This window comes from Ahaetulla prasina, chromosome 2 (assembly GCF_028640845.1).
Source record: "Ahaetulla prasina isolate Xishuangbanna chromosome 2, ASM2864084v1, whole genome shotgun sequence".
Taxonomy (NCBI): domain Eukaryota; kingdom Metazoa; phylum Chordata; class Lepidosauria; order Squamata; family Colubridae; genus Ahaetulla; species Ahaetulla prasina.
The window spans coordinates 80,742,250-80,762,090 of NC_080540.1; the positions used below are offsets into that span (position 1 = coordinate 80,742,250).

General features: G+C 43.0%; 1 protein-coding gene across 1 annotated transcript; it reads right to left on the reverse strand.

Annotated features, from left to right (window-relative positions):
- Positions 1–1,671: 1,671 nt before the first annotated feature.
- LOC131191524 (uncharacterized) lies at positions 1,672–19,526 on the reverse strand. Its single transcript, XM_058169749.1, has 18 exons — positions 19,395–19,526; positions 17,850–17,955; positions 17,329–17,507; positions 15,810–16,015; positions 15,154–15,291; positions 14,594–14,777; positions 11,733–11,826; positions 10,178–10,276; positions 9,253–9,343; positions 8,316–8,519; positions 7,524–7,632; positions 6,919–7,015; positions 6,269–6,363; positions 4,911–5,035; positions 2,590–2,794; positions 2,239–2,351; positions 2,045–2,138; positions 1,672–1,836 (listed from the first exon to the last, which is right to left on the reverse strand). The coding sequence occupies exons 2-18, from the start codon at positions 17,950–17,952 to the stop codon at positions 1,774–1,776; spliced, it is 2,199 nt and encodes a 732-aa protein (XP_058025732.1). The 5' UTR covers positions 17,953–17,955; positions 19,395–19,526; the 3' UTR covers positions 1,672–1,773.
- Between the last annotated feature and the right edge of the window lie 315 nt (positions 19,527–19,841).

Below are 19,841 nucleotides of genomic sequence, written 5' to 3' on the forward strand. Positions count from 1 at the left end.
CCGGGATTCCTTGTGCATGGTCACTCATGCTCTCGTCACTTCCCGCCTGGACTACTGTAACGCTCTCTACATGGGGCTCCCCTTGAAGGGTACCCGGAGGCTCCAACTGGTCCAGAATGAGGCTGCGCAGGTGATAGAGGGAGCCACTCGTGGCTCCCATATAACACCTGTCCTGCGCAGGCTGCACTGGTTGCTGGTGGTCTTCCGGGTGCAATTCAAGGTGCTGGTGACCACCTTCAAAGTGCTCCATGGCTTAGGACCGGGCTATATACGGGACCGCTTGCTGCCACCGATAGCCTCCCATCGACCTGTGCGCTCCCACAGGGAGGGTCTCCTCAGGGTGCTGTCAGCCAAACAATGCCGGCTGGCAACCCCCCAGTGGGAGAGTTTTCTCTGTGGGGGCTCCTACCCTCTGGAATGAACTTCCTCCAGGGTTACAATCACTCCCCGACCTCTGGGCCTTCCGACGCGAGCTCAAGACCCTCTTGTTTCATCGCGCAGGGTTGGCCTAATTGTGTTATGGTTTTTAATTGGGATTCTATTATCGTTTTTAATAGTTTTTAATGTGAGCCAAAATTTAATTAGATTTTTACAGTGTTTTTAATTTTTATTATGAATATTGTTTTATATTTGGCTGTAAAACGCCCTGAGTCCTTTGGGAGAAGGACGGTATAGAAATTTAATAATATCTATCTATCTATCTATCTATCTATCTATCTATCTATCTATCTATCTATCTATCTATCTATCTATCTCTTGGAGTGCAATTCCAAGCTTCCTTATTGTGGCACATACAGTCACCCTTTGCCAATATGACATTCCCAATAAATTCATTCTTTGAAGGAAGTCTAAGCCTCAGAGTTTTGATTGCTTTGGGTCTGTTACTTGGAACCCTGACACATACATTTATTGAGCAAGTGTGGTCTTTCTCCTTAATTTCTGTTAAAATTGATTTTCGTATCCTGTGGGTCTGCTCCCAGTGGTGCTCTAAAGATCATTTAAAATCAACTTGGCTAACAAAAGCTAATAGCAAACTCTAGTCCTTAGGACTCTCTTTGGAAAGTCTCTGTCCATTGATATATTTTAAAATGCCAGTAGTCATCTTAAACAACATATCTGGGACATTGATTTTCGAAACAGTTTTAAGTCCAGTATCCCACACTACAGTTAATGTATTCCTCTTAAATGTTCAAGAGCCATCATCTTGATCTATTTTCCATTCTAATTCTGAAATTTCATTTAGCTTTTACCTTGGCCAGGTTGGTTTCACTACCCTCTGCAGTCTTGAGTGGTGTTGAAGGTATAAAAGCATCCCTTTTCAGCAAATGCTTACACTCATGTGGAGATAGCTCTGTGGGATCTGTGCTCCCATTGCTTTCTATATAGGGAATCTAGGAAGACAATATATTTATCTCATTTTAAAGAACTACCATGGTAGAGAGCACAATGTCTATCAGTCACTGTTTCTAACTGACCAGGATCGTGCCATTATCTTTCTAGCTTGGCTTTGTGCTACCGTTTGTTATATCTATCTTACCTATGTTGAGGTTTAGCACAAACTTCGATGATTGCCCCTGCCATCTGTACTACAGTTGTAATAATAATGTGCCATGTCAATTTCATTTTATTTTAAAAAATGTTTTATTAATAATTACAGGTTTGTATATTTTATTCTGTTCTCTGGCCCAAAGGCCATAGTAAAAGTTTGACAGAATCCGGATTCTAGATGGTATGTAGGATAATAATAACGTTGCCAGTTGAATGGGACTTGGGCTACCCGCTTTGATGGTAGGCCTTCCATATGCGTGCTGTGCCATCCAGTGAAACTGATACGTACTGTAGAAAATCAAAGAAGAAAGTTAGTTGGGAGCAGCAGCGGCAACACTCTATACAAGGCTCCAAGAACTGGATAAAACATACTGATTGTCCACAATCCTTGTCTCATGAGTTTTCTGACTGTTTTGGTCTTCCATCCAATTGTAGGCCAAAGACTGGCCCCAGCCTAAATTCCGATCGGCTGTACCTCAAGGTTCGGCCCTCCTACCTGCTTCATTTCTGGGACATGGATGAGACCCTTGATAGAATCTTGATGTCCTGTGTAACTTTGCACCAGTGCTCCAGAGTTGGGGTCATAAATCCTGCAAATAGAAAAAGGCAGACTTGCAAATCTATTCAAGGATAAACTATCCTTTTTTGTTTCCACTTCCCTTATTACCAAGTGTCTTATCCTGTGGCTACCTGATAGTATTGTGGTCTCCTGCCATAATACATCCATTGATCTGGTCAATGCAAATACAAGTGATTCCTCTACGGGCTTTTATGTTCTGCACACAACATCCACCATCTTTACTCTAGGTGAACCAGATAAAAACAAATTCCACCATCAAGGAAGACTTATTCCCCAGCTTCAGTGATATACCTCATTCACAAATATAACTTTTGAAATTCTATTGTGACCTTTGATTCTCTAATAATCATCAGGTAGAACTATTTGCATTTAGTCAGAAAATCATTACAGGTCTGTAAGGGCTAATCTCTTTTTCTACTGTCTACCTATCACTACATGAAACAGGGAACAAAGTTACTTACCCAGAGTTGAATGGTGCCATCTTCAGCACCAGTGACCCATTTGTTTTGTTGTGGGTGCCATGCCAGGGCTAGGACTGTGATTTTGTGCCCACAGAGTTCAGCCATGAGCTCCAGGTCAGCACAATGAAAACTGAAAGCGCAGATGAAAACTCCAGTGCTGGTAGAAAAGGCAAATTCTCTCCTTTCATGAAAACCCGGGTGTAGGCTGTGAATATCAAGGATAACAGAACCTTGGCAAACTCAGATTATTAGTGATATAGTCTCTCTGACTGTCGTGTCCCCCTCCCCCTCCGACGACCGGGTCTGGGAAGTCTGTATCAAGCGTGGCCACGAAGCCTCTGCAGCTTTGCCAAATTCCTTTCAGATTTCTCAGGGCAGGCAGGAATCCAAGGTGTGACTTCAGCAAACCAGATGAGTCTTTGCTTGACTCAAGGAATGCCAAATAGCAGAACCTTTATATAGGCCATGGGGTGTGGCTCCATGACTCAGCACTTATCCAGGCCTGCCCCTCCCTTCCTTCTGCTGACGTTGCCTCTCAGATCTCCGGAAGCGGGGATCCGTCCACTGTGAATTCCCTTGCTCTGGATCTGCTGCCGGCAATTCTAGCACGTGGCTGGCTTTATGCTCACATGCTGTAGGAGTGAGGTTTGTTTGTTCATTCCTGACACTTTGTCCGGGCATGTGCCAGGGCTGGGGCCTGGAGGCATGCCAGGCCGTTCCTCTTCATTATCAGACTCTGAATCTGATAGCAGGCCCGGCAGGAGGAGGGAGGGGCTCGGCTCAGGAGAGGAGGGTGGACAAGGCACAACACTGACAGAGGTGGGCAACTATAGCAACTTTATGACCTATGGACTTCAACTCCCAGAATTCCTGAGCCAGCCATGCAGGGACTTGTACTTCTTATGTGTCCTACTGCCCGTATTGCCATGGAAGATGCTTTTTAATCCTCCACTCATGCATCCAATTTAAACTTTCAGAAAAGGAAATTCTTCTCTATATAGAAAGTCAGCTGTTGTGGCTCCAGCCCCTGAGCCGGCCCCTGAGCCTGTCCTCATGGAGAAGAGTGATTCGGAGAGTGAGGGAGAGGAGCCAGCAAGGCCTCCCTCGCCAGGACCCTCCTTGCTGGCACCATCCCAAGTTCCAGCTGCAGGCCAGGAGGAGGAGCTGACAAGGCCTCCCTCTCCCGCACCCTCCTCCTCCCTGGCAACGCTCCAAGTCCCAGCTGCTGACGATCAATCCTGGATTGATCCGAGGCAGTGACAAAAAGATAAGCGTGCGCAGCAGAGGAAAAGGTGTGGTAGGCTCAGAGATTGCTGAGTCATTGAGCCACACCCCACAGGGGATAAAAGTGATGGAGCTGCCGTGTGGCCCTTGTGACAGACAAAAAAGCTACCAAGGGTGCACTGCAGCTCGGTTGTTGGAGGGTTAAAGGACTTTGTCAGTAAGTTTTGGCAACGGATCTTGGACACGAGATAACGGACTCAGAATTTGGCAGGCCTTTGCACAGTCACTGCCAAGTATTTCCTCAACTGAAGAAAATCAGGTCTGTAGCAAATAAAAAAGACTGGGAGACATGCGTCTTTGCGTTTGCTCGGTGAAGTGGGGAGGGGGACATAACATCAGCACCCACCCACCCTCTTAGAGAATGAACTATTTTGGGGAATATTAAAAAGGCAGGATAGAATATTTCCCCTAAAGGAGAAATGGGGAAAAATCTTAAGGGAGGCAGAAACCAGCCCCAGTTTCCCTTCCCCAAGCAGAAACTGAGGAGGCCAGCTTTTAGAAATGCATATTTGCTAATCCATTCAGAAAGACTGGGTCAGACAGAAACTCCAGATAAGCAACACAATTAGGCAAGCCAAAGATTGACAAGATTAGCTCAGACAAACACCTAGGATTTGCATTTCCCCTTTTGCCTATAGAGCAGGGGTGTCAAACTCGTGGCCCATGGGCCCAGATGCATCGCCCATCCCTGGTTTAGTGAAAGGGAAAAAAGTCACGATACGTCACGTGATGACAACGTGACATTGCGAGTTTGATACCCGTGCTATAGAGCCAGCCATGACTCCTACATAACCCCAGAGGGATCAAGATGGTATAAAAAAAAACCCCACCCTCTCTCAACTCCTTTTTGTCAGCTGTTCCAGAACCGCACGCGGTGGTTCTGCTCATCGATAAACTTTCTTTCCAATCAGCCTCCATGTTATTTCCAGCTTCTTTTTTCCCGGCTTGGATCTGAACCAGATGGATTTTCCTTCCAACATCTGAGAGCACGCTGAAGCTGTTTCGTTTATCAAATCAATGCAGGAAGGTTTACCCACCTATTCTGGGAACAGGCCACATCCAGGATAGGCCCGCTGTCCCCAGGCAGATTGGAGAAGGCGTTTTGAAAGGAGCGCTTTTGAAGATTCCAGAGGCACAGCCTTCCGTCCCATCCCCCACTGAGCTGCAATGAAAGGTGGCCAGGTGAGAACCTGCTTCTCAGGGCTGTGCCCCCTTTACTCCTCTCTCCCTCCCCTCCTTTCATACCTTCATTCCTTGAAGGCTGTCTCTGCTCCCACTCTCTCCCTTCTCACCAAATGAAGAGATTGCTGGAAAGAGCCTTAGAGGGTTATGGGTCCCACTTTACAGGGTATAAAAATGCTTGCTTTGTGGGGATCCTTTATGAAAAGGATAGTGCTGAGCTAGTCCGCCCCCTGAGGTGCACTTCTGGATAGCGCTCAAGCATGAACCGAACAGATTAGCAGTCTTAGGCAGCTTAACAACCACAGGTAGTCCTCGGCTTACAACAGTTCATTTAGTGATGGTTCAAAGTTACAGCAGTGCTGAAAAAAGGGACTTATGACCATTTTTCACACTTATGACCATTGCAACATCCTCATGGTCACATGATGAAAATTCAGATGCTCGGCAACTGGCTTATATTTATGATGGCTGCAATGTTCTGGGCTTTTGCGACCTTCTGACAAGCAAGTCAATGGGGAAGCCAGATTCACTTAATAATTGTGTTACTAACTTAACAACTGCACCGGTTCACTTAACAACTTTGGCAGGAAAGATTGTAAAATGGGCCAAAACTCACTTAATAAAGTTTCATTTAGCAACATAAATTTTGGGCTTAATTGTGATCATTTATTTATTTATTTATTTTATTTAATTTATATACCGCCCTTCTCCCGAAGAACTCAGGGCGGGTTTACAGCCAGGGTAAAAGCACAACTCAGAAAAGTTAAAAAACATTTAAAAACCACTTAAATTAAAGGCTGAAGGAATATAAGACTATAATAAAACCCCAACAAAAACTTCATTAAGCCAGCCCTGCATGATAAAATAGAAAAGTCTTTAGCTCGAGGACTACCTGTATTCTGTATTAACACTGTAGTCTCCTGGCTAATGCCATACAATTAAAAAAATATATGAAAAGGCATCTAGTTCAAAGCCATTTTAAGACTAAAGATTCATCAAGTGGGAAATCAGCAGGAACAATGAAAATTTATAGTTAACACTTGTATGCCAGATACAGTCACAAAACAGTTTTTCTGATATAGTGCACTTAACTGATACGAAGTATTAATTCATTTACTGTGCAAATTGTCTATGTTTATATAATCTTATTCTCTTTTAATGGGTCATAGATCGACATGTACCTTATATAATCTTTCTCCAGCCTTCCACTTACCAGATAAGGGGCGTGAATACCATTCTCATTTGTCACCAATGCAAGTGCTGTAATCATGCCTGTGTGTCCACACAATACTATCCTGCATATGAGATCTATTTAAAATAATGATATGGGGAAACAGTGATTGGATGGAAAAGAGAAAAGAGAGATCACTCCACCACGATGCAACTGAACTGACACTACTTTTATAACAAATATCAATTTGATTTATATTCTATTTTTCCACCCATAGGCCCTTTTAAAATCCAGAAACATTAGCCTGGCAGTGATAACCTGCAAAAATCATTTGCTAAGATAAACAGAAGATAGACACCAATGAAGAGCAGGGAAGAATTCTCAAAGTCGCATATAAAAGAAAAATAGTGCCATACATTTGTGGTATGTTGTAGTTCTTATGTCTCATCAAGCCCACGGTCATCTAATTTAGTCACTAGATCTGTTTGATCAGTCTAACAAAACCAAAACCAAAAAACCCAATAAGTTCTAGAGGCCGTGTTTTCATTCAAAATAGCTCAGACAACTGATAACAGCCCACATTTACAGTGCCTCAGTTTCTTTCACTACACTGCCTTTGGACAGCAATAGATCATTCAATGCTTCTTTTGGGATGTCTCTGAAATTTCTATCCCATTCTGAATTATTTTTACCCGAGATACAGCTGCTTGAAGGGTCACAGACCATCTCATCTTGAGCACAGTCTTTTCCTAGTGTTTGGGAGTCTTGCTCCAATGCAGAAATATTTTGCTGTAGCAGAAAGAAAAATATCAAATAGTTCCTGAATCCTTTTTTTTTTGCAATAAATCTTTCACCTGGATTTTATTATGCACCCATGAGTTTATTGCAGCCTTCACCAACTTTATGATTACTAGATTTTTTGGACTTAAAGTCCTAAAGTTTCTAGTTACTATGGCAGTATTTCTATAATAACTAGGAAGTGTAGGAATTGAAGTCCAAGTTTGGAGATTATTAAGTTTATCAAGTTAGGGAACACTTGTCAGTTGCACAGGTGTTAAAGTAAATATTTGTGGTCCCTGGGAGAGAGTCCAAGTTACTAGCTAGGCCACATATCCCTCTAATCACTATTCCTTCGTTCAGAGTCAACTATTCCCACCACACCCAAAGCTATATGTCTATCTATCTGATGTAGCTTTCCTATGTAGGAAGGTAAAGTCATTACTCTTTGAAGATGACTGGCAAAGATGTGTTTTTGACTGCCTTCCATCCAATCACAGGAAGAAGAGTTTGTTCTTACCTGGACGATGGGCTCAGCACCTGGGATGAAGGTCTCAAATTCCCAGAGATAAATATTCCCATTAGTTGCTGACATCACTAGAATATCCAGCTGTTCGACAAAGATGACCCTGTCAAGGACCAGGGTTTGATTATCAAAGCTGCCCTAAATCAGCATTCAAGGTCTGATTTGAAAACTCAAACCCAACTTTTCCCTCCTTTTTCTTGCATACATTTCCCCCCCCCCCCCGCCCCGGCAAAACAGGTAAGAAGGTGTGGATTCTTTTTAAAGAATTGCTTGGCAATTGTAACTAAGCAACTTTTAAGTAACAAGCTTTGATCCCAGACTGTACAAGAGCCACAGTGGCGCAGTGGTTAGAGTGCAGTATTGCAGGCTACTTCTGCTGCCTCATGCTGCCTGCAATTTGGCAGTTCAAATCTCACCAGGCTCAAGATTGACTCAGTCTTCTGAGGTAGGTAAAATGAGGACCCAGATTGTTGGGGGCAATAGGCTGACTCTGTAAACTGCTTAGAGAGGGTTATAAAGCACTGTAAAGCGGTATATAAGTCTGCTATTGCTATATAGCCTTGTATATGTGCAGGTTCTGTATTGTAGTTACTATCTCTTTGAAGTTATCTGGCTATGCTATCTGGCATAGCAAAGAGGAAAACATTTTTAATTAGCACTAATCTATGAAACAGATGGAGAAAGGCCTATCTCACCTCTAAGGAAAAAGGCAGAAATAACTCAATCTAATGTTCTTAGTTTGGCTATAGTAGCCTGTATCCAGAGAGACCAGATCCTGATAGATACCTAGTGAACCCTAGCTTTTCTTTTTCTGTGCCTTTGGCTTTGGTCTGGGATCTGCTGTAACAACTTCGGAGCCTACTGCAAGCCCTCAGTTTTTGTGCAGATTCTGGACAAGGTTCCGATTCTTTCTGATGGCCTTTCTCTATCTGATCAGCCAAAGGTCCTCGTCGCTCCAAGTGGACTTCGTCTAGATGGAAGGATTCCCTGCTGAATATAACAGATACACAATCTGTGTTTACACAAAGTACTTAATCAAAGTCTTAAAAAATAACTCGCAGATACATTCGTACAACCTGCTAAATTTGATTAGCATTAATGGTAGTTGGATGTTTAATGGCTTAGTACTGTTCGGGTGAACTTAACTATTCAGTTAGTTTATTTATAGTTTGGCATATTTTGCAAACCCACAAAATAAATTAATTCAGAAAACAAGTTATGGTGTGAACAGAGCCACAAGAGAAGAAAGACCAGAGACATTGCTGTGGAGACCTGGGTGATGGGGGTGAGGCTGAGTTGCTGTATGACTAGAGCAGGTTAGAACACAAATAGAGGAGACAGGAAAGAGGATGCATAGCACCCACTTCTCATACAGTACAAATGAAAGAGGCAGACTCGCCTAAGTGAGAGATGGAAGTGAGATTCTTTGCAGATCGTAGCACACTGCAGCCTTGTGTCTCTTTCATGGACAAGTGCTCTTGAAGATAATGATCAAATGAAGATAGAAAGTTTAGCAATTAAACTCCATAAATCTGGAAATTAGCAAAACCCCAGCATTAATATGCTAAGCATCTTATCAGCAAGGATTGTGTTTCCTCTTTTTATCAGCAGCAGCTTGCAGGTCTCAGCATATAACTAGTTACATCACTAATAATCCATTTCTGGGCAATGGAAATCTCTGAACAAATTACATCAGTGCCTGGATGTAGTGATAAACCTTTACCTGTAAATGAAGGGAGATCTGTAGCTTCTTTCCCATTTTTGCAACATTCCATTGCTGTCCCCACCGAAGAGCAAAATGGGCTCCTTTTTGGCTAATAAAGATAACAATGAAAAGGTGAACCAAAAGTAACTTGGACCTCGTAAACCAGCCAAAGAGTTTACTGCTGAAGAGATGATATAAAGTTCAGGCCAAATACTAACTAACTAGCTGGCTTGATTCATTCGAAAGGTTATTTTGGCTATGAGTTGTTGCATCTGATAAAACGTATACTCCCTGATCCAGTGCAGGTTGAGGCTGAGCAGATGAGAGTCAGGCAGTGGTGAAATCTGAACCAGTTTACTACCAGTTCGCTGGCTGCGCATGTGCAGTGCACACCACGCACCAAATGTGAGGTGCGCGCACACAGCGCACGCCAAAAGGAGGCATGTGGTAAGTAGAACAGCATGTGGGGCGTGTGTATGTGAGATCAGCTGTGGTGTGCAATCTTTTTACTTTTAAAAGCATTGCTTTTAAAAGTTAAAAAAAAAGCCTTTGATGATCGCGCGGCTCAGCTCTGATTGTCACAGGCTTTTTTTTAATCTTTTAAAATCATTTTTTATCACCTCTTCAGCTAAAGAGGTTGTAGAAAAAAATGCTTTTAAAAGTAAAAAAAAAAAGCCTCTGAGGCAACTGAGCTGGGATCGCCAGAGCCTTTTAAAAGCATTTTTTACAACCTATTTGGCTGAAGAGGTTGTAGAAAAAATGCTTTTAAAAGTAAAAAAAAAACCTCTGACGATCGTGTGGCTGAGCTGGGCATGGACGGGGGGGAGGGGGCAGGGATTTTTGCTACTGGTTCTCTGAACCACCCACCACTATCACTACCGGCGATCCGGTCCAAACCGGGAGCATTTTATCCCTGGAGTCAGGGTAATGCGTGGCTACTTACCATAAGCAAGGCATTCCAGGGAGTATTTGCAAGGCAGCAGCGTTAGACAACCCAACTCACTGTAGCGCCAGATCACCACTTGCTGTGGTTTTGCTATGCCTCAAAAGAGAAGAGAACAATATGTTCTCTTTAATATGTTTTACCTAACATATGTTTTACCATATGTTTAATATGTTTTACCTAAAATAATCTTTTTGGGATTGCTTAAGGTTACTTGGATTACTCTAAAAGGTCTTATCAGCCACCAGGTTATATAATAACTCGAGAAAGAAGGGCTATGGCTGGAATTTTTCTACTTAAAAAAAATAATCATCAGTTCAATTTATATTGTTGCAGAACAGAAACGTCTGACTGAAAAAAATATTGAAAATGGGATTTGTTGATGTGCCAAATTAAACATATGAGACTCTCCTCAATCTTATGCTCTCCACTTTTATTGGGACTATAATTCCTAGAATTAGCAGCAGAAGTCCCAGTCAGCTGAAGTGGGTTCATAGGATGGTCGGTGGACAAATGTTTCCACTCCTGGTTATCCTCCTAGCCATCTTTTATCCCTGCAAAACAAGTGAACATACTCATTCAGCCAGAGCAGAGAAATTAGCCTGGAACTGCACTGCCAATATCATTCCTAAATTGAGACTCAGTTCTTGAAACATGGTTCAACTCAGTCACCTCAGCTTTTGGGAAAATTCTATCTTCTCCAAGTTAATTTCTGCTAAATTAATTGATGTTTTTTTGATTGAGAACTTTATATTCTGCTTGCCTTCCCTCCATTACAAATTTCTCCTTCATACTATCCTCATGTTAATCCTATAAAGTAACTATAGAGACTATTAGGCTGAGAAACAGGGACAGACCCAAGATTATCAAACGTTATTGCTGAATGGCTTGAACTAGATCTCCAGTAGTTTTCATACAATACTCTGACCTAACTTTCTGTAACTTGATGTATTCTAGATCAGATGAGGTTGTAAATCCCAGAATTATTAGCCAGTTTGTCTATGTTCACAAGGAATAGCACTTAGATTTATATACAGCTTCATAGTGCTTTATAGCCCTTTCTAAGCGGTTTACAGTGTCAGCATATTGACGCCCACAATCTGGGTCTTCATTTTACCAACCTCAAAAGGATGAAGGCTGAGTCAACCTTGAGCCATTCAGAATCGAATTTTTAGAGTCAGCAATGAGATAGCCTGCACCACTGCACCACCATGCCTCGAATAGTAGGAGATGCATTTCTAGCACATGTGGAATGTATCAGATTGAGGTGAACTGGTTTACTCATTACATCAAGTCTTCCTTGACTCTTTTACAAATGTAATTTTATGTTAAGAACGTGAAAGGATTGGTTTATAGCAGGAGTCTCCAGATGTGGCAATTTAAAGACTTGTATACTTCAACTCCCAAAACTCCCCATAGCCAGCATGGTTGTCTTAAAGTGGCCAAGTTTGGAGCCCCCTGGTTTATAGGATATGACGGCGGAATCCATGGTAAGAGGTTTGGAAGGCCAGATGAAATTTTGATTTGCAAATCTGAGGGAAGAGGTATCACTCACCAATCACATGCCTTGAGTCTGGCAGGCTGAGGAGCTGCTGGAGAACCAGCTCATCCTTCTGATTGTCCTGGAAGGTGGATATGAATTGTGAAACCTGAAAGAGAGATGGCTATTTAATATGGTTTTACTGTTTACGTGTAGCCAAAACCTTTTTATCTGTGAGGAAATGAAAAAGATACATTTATGACAATGCTTTGAAAAGCTCTTGCCAAATGTAGCTGCACAGCTACAGAAAAGAACCCCAGAAAGATAAACAATATTCTTGAATTGTAACTTTTTATTTTAAAAATGTGAGCTTTCAACATGTCTTGGAGCAATTGGAAAATCCCGAAAAACAATGAGAGGAGTCCAAGCAGCCTTTGAAACACCGACTTGATTGAAACCACAAATGAAAAACACTGTTCACAATAATGGAAAGAAACAACAGCTAAGCCACAGCTCAGGCAGTTAGAATTTAATCTTAATTATATCTGCTGCTGACATTTGAAAGAGCATCATAATGTTTCAATATAAAATAGTTCTGTGCAGTCTTTATGTCATTAATTTGGCAAAATGGGTCTAAGTTCTCAAGAGGCAAGGAATACACTTGCAAGAAACATTTTTCACCAACGGTAAGATGAAGTCATTAATGTGAAGGAATATGTTCCCTAAGAATGGACAGGGATGAAATTTTACCCCCTCACAGAAAAATCCTTCCTGCTGAACAACTACTAAGAAAAGAAGAAGCTGCTTTATATGGATTAGAAGTCAAGAGTCAGACCAACAAATCTTTAAAACATCTAATATTCAACGTCGTTTGGTATTTTATTTATTTATTTTTTATTTATTTATTTTGTCACAACATCATACAAAAAGATTATATAGTATATACACATATAAACATATATAGGAAGAAGAAAAGAAAAACAATAGGACAGGAACGGTAGGCACGTTTGTGCGCTTATGGCCAGAACTTACACTGTGAGTCTTTTGCATGCAATGTATCATTCAGCAATGGCTTCGGACCTCAGGAGATCCCTTAGTGGTACTGACTAGTAAGTTCAAGAAGGATCTGTAGCAGTGGTCGGTTTCAATTTTTTTTACTACCGGTTCTGTGGGTGTGGCTTAGTGGGCATGGCATGGCTTGGTGGGTGTGGCTTGGGCATGGCAGGGGAAGGATACTATAAAATCCCCATTTCCTCCAGATCAGCTGGGACTTGGGAGGCAGAGAATAGATGGGGACGAGGCCTGTCAGAATTTTTACTACCGGTTCTCCGAACTACTCAAAATTTTTGCTACCAATTCTCCAGAACTGGTCAGAACCTGCTGAAACTCACCCCTGATCTGTAGGATTACCCAGCTCAGATTACTGTAGCCTGACAAGCCCAAAGTATTTGTAAATGGGTTCTGGATTGGCAGATATTTTTTTTTTGCCTAATAGATATTTAACCATAGCTCATGTACTTTCACCCCATGAATTTAACAAAACATTTGGAAAGTATTTGTGCATCCCCCAGATTTGGGTGACAATTATATTATATGAGTCCTGAAAGCAAACTGGCCAAGGTTAGTCTACAAAACCTTTCTGTGTGGGAAAATGCTGTGGCTGGCCACTTTCACACAAGTTCTGAACTGATTGGAAAGCAACTCGAGAGCGGTGTGGGTGAGTTCATTTCCTGTTTGGTTGCAGTGCAGCTAGAGTGGCCATTTTCTACATAGGAGAGAAATCTTGCCTCACCCATTCTACAGATTCAAGTCCTCTAACCCTAACCAAGTGTGGCTTTTTTTAAAAAAAAATCCCTGAACAGGGCTGGACTTGTTTTAAGGTTTGGATGAATAATCTGAAGGACTGAGGTTCCTTGGGATGGGGTGGGTCAGGGTCTGCTTAGTAAGTAAAGGGGGGGGGGGGAAACCAGTGGTGAAATCCAACATTTTTTACTACCAGTTCTGTGGGCGTGGCTTGGTGGGCATGGCAGGGGAAGGATACTGCAAAATCTCCATTCCCATCCCATTCCCTCCCCACTCCTGAGGGAAGGATGTTGTAAAATCTGCATTCCCACCCCAATCTGGGGCCAGCCAGAGGTAGCATTTGCCAGTTCTCCAAACTACTCAAAATTTCCACTGCCGGTTCTCCAGAACTTGTCAGAACCTGCTGGATTTCACCCCTGGGGGGAACCATCCTGTGGATGACAATGACAAGGATTCAAGCTCAACTCAAGGCAAATTTGCCTTTTTATCCCACATTTCACAGAGAGAGAGAAGTAAAGACAATCATGGATTGCCCTGACTGTTTTTGAGGATTTAGGGCAGGGGTAGTCAATCTTGTTATACCTACTGCCCACTTTTGTATCTCTGTTACTAGTAAAATTTTCTAACCACCCACCGGTTCGGGGAGAGATACGCAAGCTATTCTGGGACGAGGCTCTTTTGTTTACGGTCGCACTATAGCACCATTTAGTTTCACTTACGTAATGTGAACTAAACTTATGCGCGGGCGATACAAATAGTATATTTTCAGAAATTTAAATTGTCATGGGGAATTTTATGAAAACCTAATGAAAATTTCTAAATAATGCTATGAACATTTTTTAAAAAGTCAATTAAATTAAAAAAAGGAAAGTGCTATCGGACAAAATCCCTACTGCCCACTATGAAAGCTGGAACGCCCACTAGTGGGCGATATGGACCAGGTTGACTACCACTGATTTAGGGTGTGAACTGGTGTGGTAAGTGCCCATAATTGCCTTTATTCTTTTTTCTGACTATCAACTGTAATATCAAGCATTGCCAGCAGAGGGCTCCTTACAATCACAAATCCATTCAACAGGGTCTAGGTTACTGCTGATTGGCAGAATTGCATCAAATACTCTTGTGTCACTCACTATTTCTCCAGACTGCGGCTCATAAAGGGTGGGCTGGGAAGTGCCACTAGTAATCCAAATGAGGCCAGTGGGTGCTACATAGCACAGTCCAGTTATGTTACTGATGAAGGGGCCGAGGCGCTGGATCAACTTGCCATCCTGGGACCAGATGCCAACAGTCTGGTCAAAGGAGCCCGAAAGCACCCTGCAAATGAATTCCCATGTCAGTGCTTCAAGGAAATAGGAAACCACAGTGAATGGAGCACTAGTGGAGTTTTCAAGCAGCTGGTTAATACCCCACATTTAACAAATGCTGTATGTTGGAACCAGGAGAGAATCTTTTTCCATCAACAATTCTGTTTATAGTACCATTCAGTTGTTTTTCTCTCTGCCAGCACTTCTATTTAAACCCTGAATTGTCCAGTTCCTCTTTGTGGTAAACACGTTCCCCAAACGTCTACCTCTTTCATTTGTTATAGTCCAACCATTATGACAACATAATTCAGAGGAAAAGGCACCTCTTTCAGCTTGCACCAAAGGAAAAAAAGTGCCAAACATCAAGTCCTTCATTTAGTTTGTACCTTGTAGTTTCTTGCTGGCGCACCAGAATCAAATGGGTGATGGCTGCATTGTGGGCACGTGAGATGCACTGCTTCTTTGTCAAGCCTTTTCTGCCTGCGGTCTGGTAAGTGTCAAAGATCAGCAGTTTTTTGTCATACCTGGAATTGGTGAGGAGGAATGATCAACCAAAGATGAACTTGGATTCAGTAGGCTTTGTTTAAATTTTTCAGTAGCCAACTCAAAGCATACCAGAGAACCTAATTGGTACAGGCAAAATGTGGCTTCTATTTTCAGAAAAGTGCTGTAATTCACATAATTGTCCTTCAGAGCAATCCAGTACCCACAAGACTTTTTTTTTCTAAGCTGTTCTGGGGTCCTTTTGATAAGTCTCTTCTTGTAACATCAACAATGGACACAGGATTTCAAATTACAAAGCAGCTATTTGACCTTCTCCAACATATATGGTCCTATGACTCCCATGACTTCCAGCCAATATGATTGTTGACGTGGTCACAGGAATTTGGGGAAAAGGGGAGAAATCCTATCTTACAAATCTGGAGATTACCAAATTGTCAAAAACAGGCATACCAATGGCTATAATTTATTATTGGCATCCAAAATATTTAGATTCTGAACCTGCCTATAGCGGGAAAACTATCTCCACTTCTAAACTCACCCAGCAGTATAAATGTGATTGTCAAGGCAGGTGATGCAGGATACAATGTCTTTGTGAGTCCATTCAGAAAAGCTTTGGGTAATGTTGACTATGTGCCCAGATTCTCTTTTTTCATCCAAGGGGAAAACTGTCAGGCGTCCTTTGCTGCCACAAAGAAGGAGATGCCGAGCCAGGCTGATTGCCAAGGTGAAGATGGGGTAGCCCAACTGTAGAGAAAAAAAGGAGGCAGATCTACCTAAAGGACATAGAGACTGAGAAAAGCATCACTGCCAAAGCACAATCTAAACACAATTAGTCTCAGTGGAAGGACTGACCAGTAAGACACTTTAGTCCTACAGGCAGACAAGTCCACTCTTGTTAAAGGAACAGCTCAGAGATTTTTTTTTTAAAGTTCTTATAATACTAAATGGCTTCTAAATGCTTCCAAGGCAGATTTCTAAGATAATTTTAGGGGCCCAGAAGCCCCAGGGAATCATTCTCAAGGCTGAAATACCCTTGAATGGCAAGTTCCTGACATAATCATTCTATAACCTTATGACACCATGTTTGCCATGAGCTGGGGATTATTGGAGTTGCAGTGCATGGTGAATACAAGGTGACTAGAAAAGGGGTCACCAACCTTTGGACCTCAGGGACCACTAAATTCATAATTTTAAATCCCGTGGACCACTAATATGATCTGCCTAATGATCGGCTGGGTGGGCATGGGTAGGTGGTCATGTGACTGGGTGGGTGTGGCCAACTAGATGTCACTCATGGAGGGGTGCCAAGCCAGCCTCTATTCACCCCTCCCCTCCCACCACTCCTCCCTCCCCAGGCTCCTGAGGGCCCCAACAGGAAGCAGTTGTTGGAGGCAAGCAGCCCCCATGAGAAACAGTTGGCAAAACAGCTGGCTCAGTTCAAATTGGATGTGACCAAGAAGGAGGCTCAATAGAAGCACCTCACTGAGGACTAGGAGCACAGGCTTTCTAAGCAGAGGGAAGATCTGCAGGAGTGCAAGGCCAGGTACCGGCGCCTGGAGGCTTAGCGGGCTGAGATGGTCAGCCAGTTCCAGGCCATGATGCAGTCCCACTGGAACAAGGCTCTCCAGCTCTTCGCCACCAGCAGCGCTTCCCTCCAGCCTTCGCCCAAAGCCCCACACCAGGAAGCTGAAGAAGACCCCCAAGTTGAAATTTCTGACCCCCTCTGACCCCCACAAAAAGATCCCGAAGGCAACACAAACGTTCATTGCACGTATCCGGCCCAGGGGCTGTAATTTGAGGACCCCTGATTTAGTGCAATATAAAAATTGCAAATAATTTTTCTGTGGACCACCAAAAATTTTTCAAGGACCACCAGTGGTCCACGGACCACCAGTTGATGACCGTTGGACTAGAACGTTAGTGAGCACAAGGTTGGGGAAAGTTCTTGAACTCCTGCAATCAATTCTGTACAATAGCTTGTGATTTCAGAAAACATATTACTGATCTTATTATGAATGGATTCCTAGTCCTAAGGTGTCATAAGGTGCCACTCTTACCAGAATACGCTCAAGCACTGTACCCCCTGGAGCCCAAACCAGCACAGAGCTGTCATTGGAGGCAGAGAAGAGGAGCCGTGCCTGTATCCAGGAAAGGAAGTGGGTGACCCAGCCAGCATGTTCTTTGGTGCACAAGGTCATGTGCCCACTTTCCATGTCCCACCATTTGATCACTCCATCTATGATCAGAGTAATAAAGGTGACATGCTACTTATGTGAACAGGAGTCCACTTCAGGAAGAACCTGGAATTTTTATTTATATATGTATAACTATAGATTCCATCCATCTATATGTATAGATGGAACAGAAAAGCATTTTCTTGGTACATACAGAAAGTTAAATGTTGTTCTCATCTTTGTTGTAACCGAAATTAGACCTGTTAAACTGATGTTATTATCTGCCATTCAGACCCAACCAGCCATAGCATGAAAGATGCAGGAAGCTGGCCCTGGAGTGGAGTTAGATGCAAATATTTAAAGTTAGAACCCCAGAAAAATGTTCCTTCCTAGCATGGACTCACCTTCAAACCCAGTGAGACATTCCCGTCGAGCTGAATGGTAGCCAAGAGCTGTTATTGAACAGCGGTGACGTTCCTTTATTCGCAGGTGCTCTTGCATAGCCATTATCTATAGGTGGAATGAAGAATAGTATGAAGAACAGGCATTAGAATGTGGTCACACATGGACATTCAATCTGGGATATTGTTTAATGTGTCAGTCTCATGTTTTTGAAATCAGCAACCATGTTCCTTCCAAAGGTAGAGCTGAGTTTAACATAGGTAGAATGAGGGGTTGAAGGGGAATTTATTTTGGAAGGCTTATGAAGGCTGCATGAGGACACGAGTGAGATGTGTGTGTGTGTGTGAGAGAGAGAGAGAGAGAGAGAGAAATTTTCAGTGTTAATAAATTGAAATTATTTGAAACAACTTTAGGCTAAACGTTGATATGTGCCGTAGAGTTTTCCTACTGCACTGTATCTAAATCAGTGCAAAAGTGCATGTGAATCAATCTGATATGAGGGGAGGGGAGATAAAGCAAAACAGAGGGCTTCTGGCTCAGCCTTGAATGACAGACAACACAACAGGGGCCAAAAAGATGGATGCAACTGTGCAGTGCTCAGATGCCACGCGATGCCTTAAAACAGTGGTTCTCAACCTTTATAGTGCTGCGACCCCTTTAATACAATTCCCCACGATGTGGCAACCCCCAACCGTAAAATTATTTTCGTTTTGAATTTATCGCCCCTGAAGCCATATTGGTTAGCGATCTGAACGGCTTGCGTTTGCCTTGAGGATGGAGGCATTAAAGTGGAGACTCCTCCCCTATTAAGTTTATCGCGCCTGAAGCCAGATTAGGCTAGCGATTGGGAGTGATTGCAGCTGGCTTGAGAGGGAGACATCAGAGCAAAGATTTCTCTCTTTTTAAATTGATCACTCCTGAAGCCGAATTAGGCTAGCGATTTGAAGATCCTGCAGCTGGCTTGTGAAGTCAACCACTAGAGCACAATTCTTCAACTCGCAAGTATACTTCCCATATTTCCGATGGTCTTAGGCGACCCCTGGCAAATCGTCATTCGACCCCCGACGGGGTCCCGACCCACAGGTTCAGAACTGCTGCCTTAAAACCACAATATATGCAATCATTTGTGGAAGGATGGCTCTGCTAATCTGAAGCAGCCAACAAAGGCAAAGTGGCATCTCTTAGAGCTTTAATCCATCTCAGTAAACGACTAGGTTATGACAATCCATATCTGGGCAAAAGGAAGGTCTCTTATCTGCCTTCACCTTATCCTCCCAGCCTCTCTTCAACTTTATCTCAATACAGCAACCAACCCTCATGAATGGTAATCAATTCCCCAGTTTTCTTTGGCAATATCCAGAAATGAAAATTCAGCAATGAACAATGTGCTGGCACAGGTGTGCCAAAACAGACAAAAAAACCTTTAACTATTGTGTAGAAAGGGAATGCCAGGAAACAATTTTTTTTCCTCCTGAAAAAAAAGTTGCATTGTCGGGGTTTTGTGTGTGTGTGTACAGCAGTGCTTCTTAAACCTTTTCCTTCCTTACCCCAAACCGCTGGTCAGGAAGTCCTTATTTAAAATGTCCCTGTTATGATACGGTAATGGGCTCGTGTGTCGTTACTCAAAAGGAAACCACTTCTGCCCAGTTCGGGGTAATTTACCCAAGTTTGGAAAGCACTGGTGTTACAGCCTGAGATTTATCACACAATTTCCCAGCTTCGCCTAAGATCGCTTGCAGCAGGTCTCCCATCTCGGTTCCCTACGACCGTGATTCAACCGCCCTCCTGTGAAGCGCCCCCCCCCCCCACCGCCTCCTTTCTCCGAGACTTGCCCAGATACGCCTGGAGGATTTATTTCAAAGTTCTTGGCGTCTCAGTCGGTGGCGGCGCCTGGGAACTCGGAGTTAGCTTCAAGTCTCGTTTACTTCCTCCGCCTGTCGCCATGGAAATGAAGTGAAGCGAGGGCGGGCGAAAGCTAATCCCAGCACTGTTTT

What these genes read in the sequence shown, in the direction of transcription:
- LOC131191524 (XM_058169749.1), bottom strand. Translation starts at nt 17,952, where the DNA reads ATGGCTATGCAAGAGCACCTGCGAATAAAGGAACGTCACCGCTGTTCA. An exon ending in ATGTCTCACTGGGTTTGAAG is followed by an intron (nt 17,508 to 17,849) that starts GTGAGTCCATGC and finishes CTCTGATCATAG; the next exon opens with ATGGAGTGATCAAATGGTGG. An exon ending in GTGCTGAGCCCATCGTCCAG is followed by an intron (nt 7,016 to 7,523) that starts GTAAGAACAAAC and finishes TTTCTGCTACAG; the next exon opens with CAAAATATTTCTGCATTGGA.